The sequence below is a fragment of the Callospermophilus lateralis genome, chromosome 7 (assembly GCF_048772815.1).
Source record: "Callospermophilus lateralis isolate mCalLat2 chromosome 7, mCalLat2.hap1, whole genome shotgun sequence".
NCBI lineage: Eukaryota > Metazoa > Chordata > Mammalia > Rodentia > Sciuridae > Callospermophilus > Callospermophilus lateralis.
The window spans coordinates 66,951,734-66,967,392 of NC_135311.1; the positions used below are offsets into that span (position 1 = coordinate 66,951,734).

General features: G+C 34.6%; 1 protein-coding gene across 4 annotated transcripts in view; it reads left to right on the forward strand.

Moving 5' to 3' along the window:
* Znf644 (zinc finger protein 644) overlaps positions 1-15,659 on the forward strand; it is a 98,802-nt gene that overhangs the window by 48,755 nt on the left and 34,388 nt on the right. The window contains exon 1 of one of the 4 annotated variants that reach the window (XM_076863534.1): positions 4,183-4,602. The exons of the other annotated variants lie outside the window; for them this stretch is intronic. Within the exon in view, the coding sequence (XP_076719649.1) occupies positions 4,583-4,602 (20 nt within the window). The 5' untranslated portion in view covers positions 4,183-4,582. Of the gene's footprint in view, positions 1-4,182; positions 4,603-15,659 lie in introns of those variants that run through there. 4 annotated transcript variants of the gene reach the window in all.

Genomic DNA, 15,659 nt, shown 5'->3' on the forward strand with positions numbered 1-15,659 from the left:
ATTTAATTATGCCTTCCTGTAGCATATTAAAAACTCAAGAAGTTCTTTAAGATATTTTATTCCTTTTATTTAATTAGACAAAGGATCTTGAAGTGTAAGAAGTGAAAATTTTATTGTATTTTCAGACATGATGTTTACTGTCAAACAATTGATGAAAATACCATAATAAAGTTTGTGTAATATAGATAGAAAACATTCTAGGTTGCATACAAAATATAGTGCTTCGTGTAATTTTAGAAATTGAAATATAGCACATAGGAAAGTGTTCAAAGTGTAAATATATAGCTCAGTGAATCACCAAAAAGTAAACACTCCATGACCACCATAGATAAGAATGCTGCTAGCAAGAGAGAATCCCCGGTTCTTTTCCCAGTCACTATTTCATTGCACTTTCCCAGAGTTGCCACTAGCCTGACTTCAAAGAATATAACTTTTTTGAACTTTATATAAAAGTCTATTTTACAGTGGTATTATTTTGTCTGTCATGAACATTCTTCGACATGTATTTTGATCCATATTAACAGTTTGGATTTGGAATGTCCCCCCAAAGGCTTATGTGTTGAAGGCTTGGTCCTCAGTGCAGCAAATGTTCAAGCCTCAGTGGGGCTTTTGGGAAATGATTGGACCATCAGGACTCTAACCTCATCAGTGGATCAATCTATTCATAATTTGATGGCACTGTTACGAAATGGTGGAAACTTTAAAAGGTGGGGCCTAGTTGGAGAAAGTAGATCCTTGGGGCTAACTATATCTTGTCCCCAGCCTGTCTTTCTCTTTGCCTCCAGGCCACTATTGAGTGAGCAATTCTGTTCTATTACCCACTCCTTGCCATGATGTCTATGCCTCAGCAAAGCTTCAAAATGACAGGGCCAAGTGACCATGCACTGAAACCCCCAAAACCAGAAGCTAAAGTATCTTTCTTAGGTATTTGTCACAGTTTTGGAAAGCTAACGCAACGTCATTTGAAACATTTATATTGGTTATTTACCAAGAGTAGAATCTGGATTACTGGTATATGTATGTTCAAAGGTAACAAAAATTATTTTCAAAGTGGTTGTATAGGCAGTTTCTGTTATCCTATATCTTCACCAGAGATTGGTATTTATAGCCTCTTTTATTTTGGCCTTTCTGGAGAATGGGTTTTCCCGATTTTAAATGAAATTGAGCACTTTTTAATAAATGTATTGTTTTTTTAGATAATCTTTTGACTCCACTAATTTTTTTTTTATGTTTTTATTTTATTAGTTATTGATGAACCTTTATTTATTTATATGTGGTGTTGAGAATCGAACCCAGTGCCTCACACATGCTAGGCAGATGTTCTATCACTGAGCCACAACTCCAGCCCTCCACTAATTTTTTAAAATTGAGTTTTCTCTTTTTTCCATTGGGTTTGTCATCTTTTTGTTTTTAGGAGCTTTAATGTGTTCTAAATATAAGTTCTTTGTTAGTTGTATTTGTTAGAAAAATCCACTTTGGCTGATAATAACTCTTAAATGTTTTGTTGAAAGGAACGTCTGATTTTCATGTAGCCCGGTTTATCATTGTTAATAGTCAGTACATCTTATGTCCTGTTTAAGAAGTTTTTACCCTGCTCCAATGACGTAAAAGTACTCTCAAGTTTAAAAATTTTTTTTTTTTTTTTTTTTTTTTAAATTTTAAGAACAGTGGTTCTCAACTACAGGCAATTCCCCCATCTCTCATTCCATATCTCCCATTCCCTGATTGGGACATTTGACAGTGTTCGGAAACATTTCATAACTGAATGAATGTAGTTCTGAAATCTAGTGAATTGGGCTAGGATGGTGCTAAATATCCTATAATGTACAGAATGCAAAGCATCCTATAGTGCATAAAATAGTTATATAGCCAGTGTCACTAATGTTAAAGTAGAGAAATGTTATCCTAGAAGCCTTTTTATTTTGAAGTATGAAGGTCACCTTTTCTTTTTTCCTGAGAATATATATTTATATACCATTATTGGAAAGATTGTCTCCTTATTACTGTACAGTATCACCTTTGTCTTAATCAATCTTATACACATATGGATCTTGTTTCCAGACTCTCCTCCCCCCTCCCCAGTTGGTCTACTTTATCTATTCTTGCATTAATACCGAAATATTTTAATTCTTCTGGCATTATAAGTCTTTATATCCAAGAAGGCAAGTCCTCCCCCTTTATTCATTTCGGCCACTTGCATTTCTATAAACGTTAGTTTTTATTGCGGGGGGGATGTACTGGGGATTGAACTCGAGAATTCTCAGCCTCTGAGCCACATTCCCAACCCTATTTTGTATTTTACTTAGAGAAAGGGTTTTACTGAGTTGCTTAGTGCCTCATTTTTGCTGTTGCTGGCTTTGAACTCACAGTCCTTCTGCCTCGGCCTCTGGAGCTGCTGGAATTACAGTGAATTAATTCCTCATGGGATTAATTCACTATAACTGGAGGTAGGTCTGGTGTGGCTGTAGGAAGTGGTTAATTGGGGGCATGGCTATGGGGATATATATTTTGTATCTCGTGAGAGGAGTCTCTCTGCTTCTGGATCATCAAGTGAGCTGTTTCCCTCTGCCACACTATTCTGCTATGATGTTTAGCCTCTCCTGGAGCTGCTGAGGAATAGAGCCTGTGGATTGAGTCCTCTGAAACTGTGAGCCCTCAACTTTTCCTCCCTACAGTTGTTTGGGTTGGGTCCTTTTAGTCACAGGAGAAAAACTGACAAAACAAGGAATAACACAATTTTGTGAAAAATACTCTTTGTAAAATAAAATTTAGTAAGAAGAGGAGCATTGTTTTGCATTTAAAAAGGAATCTTCCTGTTAAAAATATTCAAGAGGGGCTTGTGGCTTAGTGGTAGAGCACTTGTCTAGCCTGTGTGAGGCACTGGGTTCAATTTTTAGCACTACATGTAAATAAATGAATAAAATAAAGGTCTACCAATGTGTAAAAAATATTTTAAAAAGTAGTCAAGATATCTAGATCTCATCAACTTCTGTTTTAATCTATTGAGATATAGCCACTGGAAAATTTAATTTTATATTTGTGATAAAATGAGAATGAAAAAGGCAGATAAGGTGTTGATATTATTTTGAAAATAGTTTGGATATTCCCTTTGTATGGCTATTCAGTTGTCCCAGCACTATTTATTCAAAAGATTTCTTTCCCCACCGACAGGTCTTGGTGCCTTTGTCATTTCACCTAACTTTTTTTTTTTTTTTTTGGTACTGGGGATTGAACTCAGGGCCAATCAACCACAGAGCCACATCCCCAGCCCTATTTTGTATTTTATTTAGAGACAGGGTCTCACTGAGTTGCTTAGCACCTCGATTTTGTTGAGGTTGGCTCCTCCTCCTACCTCAGCCTCCTGGAGTGACTGGGATTATAGGCATGCACTACTGCACCCAGCTTTCCTAATTTATTTCTATTTTTAGGTGTTATTTTTATAATACAGAGCCCCTTGTAGTTTTACATAAATTGAGTATCAGCTTTTTCATTTCTGCATAAAGGCCTTTACAATTCCACTAGAGAGCTGGGTGTTGTGGTGCAGGCCTGTAATCCCAGCAGCTAGGGAGCCTGAGTCAGGACTTTAAAACCAGCTTTAGCAAAAGTGAGGCACTAAGCAACTCAGTGAGACCAGTGAGACCCTGTCTCTAAATAAAATACAAAAATTAGGGCTGGGGGTGTGGTTTAGTGGTTGAGTACCGGAGTTCCATCCTTGGTACCCCCACTCCCTGCTCCTCCCCCCAAAAAGAATTCCACTAGGGAATCTAATCCATGAATGTTATGTTTTAGATACCAGGTGTCCCCCAGAACCTCATGTGGGAGACGATGAAGGAATGTTCAGAGGTGAAATGACTGGATTATAAAAGCTGCAATTCATTCAGTGGGTTAATCCACTTGTGGATTAACTGGGTGGTAAATGTAGACAGGTAGGGTGTTGCTGGAGGAAGTAGGTCACTGGTTGTATGCCTTTGGAGTTTTCTCTCTCTGTTTCTTGATTGCCATGTCCCAAATTGCTCTCATCTGCTACACCCTAATGCCCTTTTGTGGGCCATATCTCAGGCCCACAGTTATGGAGTCTGCCAACCCTTGAATGAATCTCTGAAACCATGAGTTATAATAAACTTCCTCTTCTGAATTGTTCTTGTCAGGTCTTTTGGTCATAGTGACACAAAGCTGACTAAAACAATGAACAATAGAGTATCTTTTCCTTCCTTCCTGCCTTCCTGCCTGCCTTCCTGCCTGCCTTCCTGCCTGCCTTCCTGCCTTCCTGCCTTCCTTCCTCCACTCCTTCCTTCCTTCCTTCCTTTGTCCGCCTGCCTGCCTGCCTTCCTTCCTTCCTTCCTTCCTTCTTTCCTTCCTTCCTTCCTTCGTCTTTCTTTCTTCCTTCCTTCGTCTGTCTTTCTTTTCTCTTCTTTTCTTTCTTTCTGGTAATGGTGATTGAATCCAGGGGTACTTAATCACTGAACATTCCAGTCCTTTTTTAATATATATTTTATTTAGTGACAGGGTCTTGCTGAGTTGCTGAGTACCTCACTAAATTGCTGGGTCTGGCTTTGAACTCAAATCCTCCTGCCTCAGCCTCATGAGCTGCTGGAATTACAGGTGTGTATCACCACGTCCATCTCATTTAATTCCTTTCAGCAGTGTTTTATAGTTTTTAATGTACATGTCTTTTACCACTTTGGATGCATTTATTCTTTTGATTTTTTTATTAGATTATTTTTGAATGCTGTCATAAGTGGAATTTTTCTCTCAGATATTCATTGCTGGCATATAGAACTACAGCTGAATTTTTATGTTGATCTATTAGCTGTAAGTTTGCTGATTTTGTTTATTAACTCTAGTAATTTTTTTTTGTGTGTACATACTTAGGATTTTCCTTATATATTTATATGTCATTGGCAAGTAAGGGCAGTTTTTCTTCTTTCTTTCCAATTTGGATGTCTCTTATTTATTTCTCTTGCATAATTCCTCTCATTAAGATTTCAGAACAACGTTGAATAGCAGTGGTGAGATTGATTTGCCTTGTCTTGTTACTGATCCTTCTCTTAATGACTTGGGGAGGAAGCTCTGTCTTTGCACACTGAGTATGATGTTTGCTGTGTGTTTTTCATAGATGTCCTTTGTGACGTTGACAGCTGTGCTTCTGTTGCTAGTTTGCTAAGTGTTTTTTTTCATGAAACAGTGAAGAATTTTATGAAATGCTTTTTCTGCATCTTTTGAGATGATCATGTTTTTTTTTTTCCTTTATTTTATTAATGTGATTTATTGCACTGATTGCTTCTTAGGTTGATCTACTCTTGCAGTCTTGGGATAAATACTTCTTAGTTGTAATATACTTACTTTTTTTTTTTTTTAATTTTTTTTTTCTTTTATTGAGGGGGTACTGGATTAGAACCAAGGGCTTCATGGTTTTTTTTGTTTTTTTTTTTTTTAAGTGCTGGGGATCGAACCCAGGGCCTTGTGCATATAAGGAAAGCACTCTACCAACTGAGCTATATCCTCAGCCCCCAATATACTTACTTTTAAGTACTTTTGACTTTAGTTTGCTAGTGTTTTGTTAAGGATTTTTGTGTCAATATTCATGAAATATACTGGTGTGTAATTTTCTTCCAGGTTCTTTGTTTGGCTTTTGTAGTTGTGTAATGCTAGTTTCATAGAATGTATGGTGAAACTTTTAAAATTCACCAGTGAAATCATCTGGTCTTGGACTTTCCTTTGAGCAAGATAATTGATTATTAATTCAATCTCTTTATTTGTTGGAGGTCTGTTTAGAGTTCCTTTTTCATTTTGAGCTACTCTGGTAGTTTGTGTGTTTTTAGGAATTTTCCCATATTATCTAACTTGTTGATGTTCAGTTCATAGTATTCTCTTATAATCTTTAATTTCTTTGAAGTCTATAGCAATGCTTCCATTTTTGCTTTCTGATTTGTGATTTATAGTCTCAGTCAATTTCTTTATCTTTTCAAGGAACCCACTTTTTATTTTCATTGATTGTATTTTTAAAATTTATTTTAAAACTATTGAAACAAATTATGTAATGTTTAAGTTGGATTAAACACATCTACTCAAACATGTCATTTCTTTATGGTGAAAACATTTGGAATCCTTTCTTCTAGCTTTGTGTCTCTATGACCAAAAGCCTAACACGAACAACTTAGATGAGGAAAAGTTTATTTGGGGCTCACAGTTTCAGTCCATAGACGGCCACTCCATTGCTCTGGGCCCAAAGTCAGGTGGTATATCATGGTGGAAGGGCCCCCAAGAGACAAACTGCTCACCTCATGTTGAGCAGGAAGCAGAGAAGAAGTGAGGGGAAGGGCCTACACAGAAAATGCACCCTTCCAGGGCACAACCCATTGACCCACCTCCAGCTATGCCCCACTACCTATGTGTACCACCCAGTCAGTCTATTCAAACTAGGATGGACTGGTTAGATTACAGCTCTCACAATTCAATCATTTTACCTCAGACTCATTAGCAGAAGCTTTTGGGGGGAATACCTTACATCTAAACCATAACCCAGCTTTTAAAATCGATAACACATTATCATGATCTATAATCACCTTACTCTTACTATTAACTATATCTTCTGGTAATTACTATTCTGCTCAACTTCAGTGTGATAACTTCTATATTCCATATGAGTGAAATCTCTTGAGGTACTTGTTATTCTGTGCCTGGCTAATTTAGCTTAATTGTTTCCAGTTCTACTGATGTTATCACAAATGACAGGATTTCATTCTCTTCATGGTTCAATGGTATTTCATTGTGTGTATATATCTATTTTTAATCAATTCATCAGTTGGTGGACACTGTTTCTATTTCTTCAGGATTATGAAGTGCTACACATAGTAATGCAATGTATCTTTCATATACTGATTTCATTTCCTTTGGTTACATATACAGTAGTGAGATTGCTGGATCATATGGTAGTTCTCGCTGGTTGATTGGTCTTTGTTTTGTTTAGTTTTTGGGTACTGGAGATTGAATTTAGGGGCACTTAAGCAGTGAGTCACATCCCCAGTTCTATTTTGTATTTTGTATTTTGTTTGGAGACAGGATCTCACTGATTTGCTTAGCACCTTGCTGTTGCTGAATCTGGCTTTGAACTTGCAATCCTCAGTCTCAGCCTCCTGAGCTGCTGGGATTACAGGTGTGCATGCCAGGTGTGTCTTTGATTTGAGAGAAGGTTGTGCTGTGTTGTGCATGCTGGCCTCAAACTCCTGGGCTCAAGCTAAATTCCTCAGCTTTTTGAGCAGGTGCTACAGGCTTGAACTTGCGCCTCCTTTTGTTTTTGAGTTTTTGAAGATCCTCCATACTGATTTCCATAATGGCTATACTAATTTGTATTCCCATCAGCAGTGTGGAAGGGTTTTCTTTTTCTTCACATCCTTGCTAATACTTGTTATCTTTTGCCTTTTTGATAATGTTATTCTTACTGGAATGAAATGATACTTCATTATGGTTTTGATTTGCATTTCCCTGATGTGGTGGTAAGCATTTTTTTTTTTTCATAATCTGTTGACCTTTTGTATATCTTGGAGAAATGTCTTCATTTTAAAATTGGGTTATTTTTTGTTTTACTAAATATTTTTAGCACCTTATGTAATGGTTATTTGCTGTGAATTTCATAAGGTGTAATGTTGTTGATTTGTGATGTTCTTTTTAAAAATTCAGGTTTTATAGCTATAGTTTTTCCTTTACACACTGCTTTTGCTGTAGTACATGTTTTGGTATATTAGGTTTTTGTTTGCCTTCTCAGTATTTGTCATCCTACTAAGTCTCAATTGTGGGGAAGGTAAAATGAAGCTTGGTGACCTTCTCATTTTTGAATGATAATTCTAAGTCTGATATGTGGAGCGAGATGGGTGAGAAAGAGAGAAATGAAGGTTTAGAGTACCAGAGACAGATAAACATGCACTGGAATCTTGCCTGGAGTAGTTTTTCAATGAACTAAGACTAAGTAGCTTTCAAATTTTCAGGTTTCCTTTGTTTTATAATATTCTAACATAATGAACTGTGTTCTCAAACCTCCTTTATATTTGGTTCCCCAAAGGTTTTTATACACTAAAAATTGCAGAAAGATTCTAAGTGGCGTGCTTCTTAACCTTTGAGATACTCACTTTACAAGATAGATCTTTGAAATTCTAGTTCTAGAGGAGGGATGCACAGACAGCATATTACATATTACTCAGTGTGTTAGAAGGTATTAAGTGTTAGGGGAAAAGGGATAACCTAGGTTAAGAGGATTTGAGAATGCCAAAAGGGTAAAGAAGGTAAGGAAGTTTGGGGTATAACTTGAAATAGAATGATTCAGGTAGGCATCATTCAAAATATCATTCAGCAAAGATGATATGAGATGAGAGAGTCTGCAATGAGAGATCTGGGTGTAAGAAAGCAAGGAATACTAATAAAAGCCATTGTGGCTAGAATACAGTGAGTGAGCCTGAAAGAGAAAAAAATGTGGTCAGAAAGTTATAGGAAGTATTTTTGTACAGTTTGATAAGCTATTTTAAGTGTTTGGTTCTCTTGTGAGGAAAACAGGGAGCTGTCACAGGGTTTTGAGGAACATGATCTAAGATTTAAGAGGATCACTTGGCTTGCTCTGTTGAGAATAGGGTAAACAGGACAAGGTGTATTAAATTGAGATTAGGAAGCTGTTCAAATGATACAGAGGAGAGGTAATAGTAGGTTGTAGCAGTGGTGAGAAATGATTAAATTCTGGATATATTTTGAAGATGACAGTATGGTTTGACTATAAATTATGAGGAAAGGAGAATAATGAAGATTGTTCTAACATTATTGGCCTGAACAACTTACGTTGGTGAAAAAACTTATAACTCTGTGTTTCTGAAACTTTGGTAAAGCAAGAAGAAGGATGCTCTTTAAAGGGGAGGTGCATAAGGAGAACTAGAGTGACTTATTACAATCGAAACATACAGATGGATTTTAGGATAAAGAGTACATAAAGAAGTTGAGGAACTCTAATTGTCATTCATATCTGCCAACTATTTGGGAAATATTTCAGTACTTAGAAGAATATACAAACCCGAGTTTGAAGACCACTGTATTCAGTAAACTTCATTATGTTATCAAAATCATCTTCATTCTGACTTTTTAAATAAGTCTGATTTGTTAACCTTTGGGAATAGTGCTTAAAGCCTCTGTGGCTCTTGATTTGTCAGTGTCTCCTTGTAGAAATTTTGACTTATATATTTATATTTATTTATATATTTTGTAGCCATTTTGTTTAATGCAGAGAAGTTCATGAATATTTTATTTTCATGGTGGATTATATACTTCTATTGATATATAATATTCATCTCTAGCAGGGTTACTGTTGTTTCGCCTTAACTTCTATTTGATTTTTGTGACTAGAGACATCTTTCTTTGTATTAACATTTGCCTAGCTAATCTTTCCATGATCTTATTTAACCATCTGTTGTTGAAACTTATAAACAACATAGAATAGACTTCAAAACAAATCTGAATGCCTTTTGCTTAATACATGAACTTTTCACATCTCTGGTGAATGCTGATATGTTTGAACTTCTTTTTGTCTTCTTGATTTTCTTTTTCTTTTTGCTGTGTTCCTTTGCTACTTTTTATTTTTATTTATTTTTATTACTTTTTATGTTCCTTTGCTGTTTTTATTGGATACATCAAATTTTCTTCCATTTTTTTTCTGTAGATTTGAAATTGTATGTCTTATTTCATTATTTTAGTTGATTGCCCTTAACATTTTAACATGTATAAAGATTTTTTTAAAAATCAGTATGAATTAGTCTAATCTCCAATGTTGAAATCTTTTGATATCTTAGTTTCTAGATTTTTAAGTCCTGTATTATTCTCTTTCTGAATGAATCATTTTTAAATAATTAGCAACAGTTATTAGATTTAGTTGTTCATTAGTGTTTTCTGATTTCCCCGTCTTTCTTTTTTGAGTATTCATTTCTCTCTGTACTTGAATATCCAGAAGCAACTCTTGTCATGGTAAACCTTTGGAATCTTGCTCGTCTAAAAATGTCTAATTTGTTGTTAAGCTCGAATGCTAGCTTGGATTGTTATAGAGCTCTGGGTTGGAGAGTATTTCAGCATTGTATTGATAAGAATGTGAAGAACATGCACTTTTATACATTAGAGGTAGACATGCAAATTGCTACAAAACTGGAAAAATGATTTCAAAGCATATTTTAAACTAAAATACACTATAAGGCTATCTATATAAGGATCTTTATTGTAGCATGTGTATAGTATAGTTTCATTTCTCTAAAGATAAACACAAATACATATGTTTACATGTTTGAATGAGAAAGAGTAGAAGATTCGCCAGACTATTAACATTGGTAACTGAGGTGGAAGATAGTCTGGAGAATATGAAGATGACAAAAAATATATTCTACTTTTATAAATTTTTAAGGCAACATTTAAAAAAAAAGTTTTTTCCTTCAAAAATTTCAAGATGAATTTGTATTCTTATTCCTTTGTTGGTGGTTTGAGTTTGTTTTCCCAAAATGTATAGAATTTTTCCTTTCATTTTTATAGTTCTGAAATTTCCCTAGACCTCCTAATATGGAGATTTCTATGTTTCTTGAGCTCTTACACTTTTTTTTCTATTGTGTCTTCTCCCTACTTCTGCTTCAGTAATTCTCATACTCCATGTAATTTTTGGATCTATTTTCTGTGTCTCTTACATTTTTGCTTACTGTTTAACCTTTTTCTGTTTAAAAAAGTTGTTCTGAAAGAATGTTTCAGTTCATTTCAGTTACATCCACTCTGCTCTTCTTCCTTCGTTGTTGTTATTATTGTTAGTAAATTTTCATTTTAAGGTGCTTGTTAGCCTCTTCTCAAAGGCAGATTATTTCTTTATTTAAAATACACCAGCCGTGAGGGTGGCACATACTTGCAATCCCAGCAATTTGGGAGGCTGAGGCAAGATTACAAATTCAAGGCTAAGCTTCAGCAATTTAGGCAGATTCTCAGAAACTTATGAGTACCCTGTCTCAAAATAAAAACTAAAAAAGTCTGGGGATGTAACTCATTGAAGTTCACCTGGTTCAATGCCCAGTGCCAAAAAATTAATTAATAAAGAAACCCACCAATTTATAACTGAGGCTATTAAATGCATGTACTTCTAAAGTTCTTCTAGTGATTAATTAATCTTACTTTTTTTACACATTAAATTTTTGTATTTCAGTTGCTATTAGGAATTGACAAAAGTATAACCTCATTGTTGTAAAATCATAAAAGCACTCTTAGTGTACTAACTTAACCATTTTTCAGATCCTTCTCAACCTTTTTGAAAAATTTTTGAGATGGTAGAGGTTTTTGTATGCTCTCACTCTTGAATATTATTGGTTTCCATATATTATTCAAAAATCAAAATAATAATTAATCCAAACTTTTAAGTTATTAATTTTTTTGACTTTATAGTCTTCATGATGAAAAATCGAATGCTGTTTTGATTCATATCCTTTTGGGTGTGGAGGGGGGTTTGGTTTTATTTTCATCTCTGTTCTTTCCAGGAATCCTTGATTTTATCTGTACTAGATTGTGGCTTTATCTGACATGGTAGATCTTTCTCTTATAGTCCATCTGCTTTCATTTTCTTTTTTTTTTTTTTTAATTTTTATTGTTGGTTGTTCAAAACATTACATAGTTCTTGACATATCATGTTTCACACTTTGATTCAAGTGGGTTATGAACTCCCATTTTACCCTGTATACAGATTGCAGAATCGCATCGGTTACACATCCACTGATTTACATATTGCCATACTAGTGTCTGTTGTATTCTGCTGCCTTTCCTATTCTCTACTATCCCCCCTTCCCTCCACTTCCCTCCCCTCCTCTCTCTCTACCCCATCTACTGTAATTCATTTCTCTCCCCCCTTTTTTTTCCCTTTCCCCTCACTTTTTCTTGTATGTAATTTTGTATAACCCTGAGGGTCTCCTTCCATTTCTATGCAATTTCCCTTCTCTCTCCCTTTCTCTCCCACCTCTCATCCCTGTTTAATGTTAATCTTCTTCTCATGCTCTTCGTCCCTACTCTGTTCTTAGTTACTCTCCTTATATCAAAGAAGACATTTGGCATTTGTTTTTTAGGGATTGGCTAGCTTCACTTAGCATAATCTGCTCTAATGCCATCCATTTCCCTGCAAATTCCATGATTTTGTCATTTTTCATCGCAGAGTAATACTCCATTGTGTATAAATGCCACATTTTTTTTTTATCCATTCATCTATTGAAGGGCATCTAGGTTGGTTCCACAGTCTTGCTATTGTGAATTGTGCTGCTATGAACATGGATGTAGCAGTGTCCCTGTAGTATGCTCTTTTTAGGTCTTTAGGAAATAGACCGAGAAGGGGAACATTTTCTTTCTTTCTTTTTTTTTTTTTTCAAAAGAAGAAATACGAATAGCCAGCAAATATATTTTAAAAGGTTCAACATCCTTAGCAACATTTTCTTTCTTTCTTTTTTCTTTTTTCAAAAGAAGAAATACAAATAGCCAGCAAATATATTTTAAAAGGTTCAACATCCTTAGCATTTAGGGAAATACAAATCAAAACTTCACTAAGATTTCATCTCATTTGGGTTAGAATGGCAGTCATCAAGAATACAAACAATAATAAATGATGGAGAGGATTTGGGGGAAACTGTTTATAGGATTGTAAATTAGTACAGTGAAATTACCATATGACCCAGTTATACAACTCCTCAGTATTTATCCTAAAGAATTAAAGTCATCCATCATACTACAGTGACACATGCATACCCATGTTTATAGCAGCACAATTCACAGTAGTCAAACTATGGAACCAGCCTCAGTGTTCATCAATAGGTAAGTCATTTTCTTACAATTTAATCACAAAGGGAAGTTGAAATTCATATTCTTGATGGACTCTAGGGAATAAAATTTTTAAATCTTAAGTGGCTAATTCATGTTATTTTCCTTTGAGTACAAAGGTCCCCTTATAGCTTACTGACTATTATTTCACTGAAACCCTGCTCTATTCCATAAGAGTTATTGCTCTGATCCTATGTCTCTTTAGCTTCTATTTATCCTGTTTATTATACCCTGGAAGTAGTTAAGATCCATGTAGCTTCTCCCAGAATAAATTCTCTTCTAGGAATGATCTTTACCTAGTCATCCAGCATATTTCTAGGGAGCTATATCTCTAGGTCTTAGCCTCCGCAATGAGTAGTACACAAATCATTGTCATTGTTTTATAAATGAAACATGTTAATGGTAGGTGTGTCATAGGGAATTAGCACTTAATGAGTAATTACTAAGTGCCAGATCCAGTGCTATGTTTTATGTGTATTGTCTTATTTAATTCTCAAAATTTTGTAAGAGGTTTCATCCTTCTTTTACTGATGAAGTGACTGAAGTTAGAGTAACTCTGCTCTAAGGTAGATGTTGCAGAGGCATTTTTTCAAACTCAGTTCTGGTTGCCTCCAGTCTCCAAAGGAGTGGTTTTCTTGACACTGCACTATAAAATTTAGCTAAAGTCCTTTCTCTTCTGTGAGACTTTTTTTGGCCATGGTATTTTATAGGGTCTTCTACTTTTGAATAGAGTATATAATCTGTATTACTGGTGGCATAATGTATTGGTTTTTGTTGTTGTTCTTTTTAGTCATACATGACAGTGGAGTATATTTTGACACATCTATACAAATATGGAGTACATCTTATTCTAATTAGGATCCTAGTCTTGTGGTTGTACATGATGTAAAGATTCACTGAGGTGTATTCAAATATGTGCATAGGAAAGTTAAGTCAGATTTATTCCAGTTTCTATTCCTATTCCTGTCTACCCTTTGATGGCAGTTTTCTGTACATGTGTGACCTCTATAGGCTTTCCCAGTTAGGTAGCGGTACAGTTGAAAAAAGGAAAACAAGAAACCAGCAGTACCTACTGATAATTAATGTTAACAATAATTTTAAAATTTCCCTGAAACATCAGTTATGTGTATGATTTATTCCTCCTTTATAAAATAATAATGTCATATTAATCATATTTTGGTTTCAGAGATTGGATAAGTTGGAAATCATGCACTTGCTAAATCTCTTGAAAATTCCCATTCTTCACCTTGCTTTTATTCTTACTTCATGTGGGTAGACCTGAAGGAAATTCTTTTCAATTGTCATCATTTGAATAGAACTATACATTTGATTAATAAGAATATGTGTTTGCTAAATACTACACAGTTTTCTATAAGATTTTAGCGAGTTTCTGTAATTACTGAAGTTTACAACAAATGTCTCTTCTACATCTTATAACTGAGACTCAAGAACTGAGCATGCAGTAAGTAAAAACTTGTTAGCAGCTCTGATGTAAGTCAAAAGAGTAGTAATAGCTAATTGGTGATTTACCATCACAAAAATACAATATTTTCTTTTTCTCTATGAGAGAGAAGCATATTAATATTCTTGAGAGAAAGTAAATTTTTTGTTTGAATTTCTACTATTCTAAATTATGATAGTTGTAGAGTAGGGACTACCTTGGTCTATTTTTCTTAAAAGCTGATTGGATTTTTAAGACTGATTTCAGAAAACTAAAAAGGTAAGTTGAATAAATGATAATCTTAATAAGCATTCACATTTAATAAAAATATTATTTTGTGGAAAGAAAAACTTCTGTCTTTTCTAGTTTTCAAAGAGAATTTCACTTTCCTATCTGAATATATATATAAATAAATTTGAATTTCTGTGGTAGAGTTTAAGCTTATGTAATACAGATGAAAGGTTAGGTATTCATTACAGATTATTATAGAATTAAAAAGAACTTTTTCAACAATCTGAACCTTCCCTTTCAATAAAATTAAATTGAAAATTAGTATAATAATTTAGTGGCTGTCAGAATGTTCTACTTCCCATTAGAATATGAATAGCTTTGTTTGTTTGCTTGTTTTCCTTTTGTTTTTAATAGGGATTGGACTCAGGGCCACTCAACCACTGAACCATAATCCCCAGCCCTGTTTTGTATTTTATTTAGAGACTGGGTCTCACTAAGTTGCTTAGTGCCACAATTTTGCTGAGTCTAGCTTTGAACTCAAAATCCTCCTGCCTCAGCCTCCCCAGCCTCTACGTTACAGGCGTGGGCCACTGCACCTGGCAATAACTTTGTATTTTCTAAATATGATTAATAATGTGGTGAAGGAAATGAATTAATAGAATTTTATGAGAATTATACTTGATTACAATCTACAAAACCTTTAAAAATGTATAGTTATTTACATGAAATTTTCAATTTCTTGTTGATAAACATACATTTGTTATATTCAAGTCATTAAGCTAGACATACAGTACTTACTGATAAATGTTCTGTTCTGTTGGTCACCTTTTCCACCAAATGAGTAGTTTTTCATCTATTCTAACAGTTTCTTAGGGCACAAATAATTTCTTCAGCTATTGTCAGAAATTCTTTTAAAGTCACAGTGTTGGCGTTTATAGTCATGACATTTATTTATTTATTTATTTATTTGGTTTTGGGGGGGGAACCAGGGGAGCATGACTATAATTTTGAGGTGTATATTCTAATGAGCCTTGAACCTGTGGAATCTACATGGGGACAGAAGTTTCATTGGCAATACTTTGAACATTCTTAGCTTTTAAATTCTTGAAACACATTCTTAACTTTTTTTGAATAAACA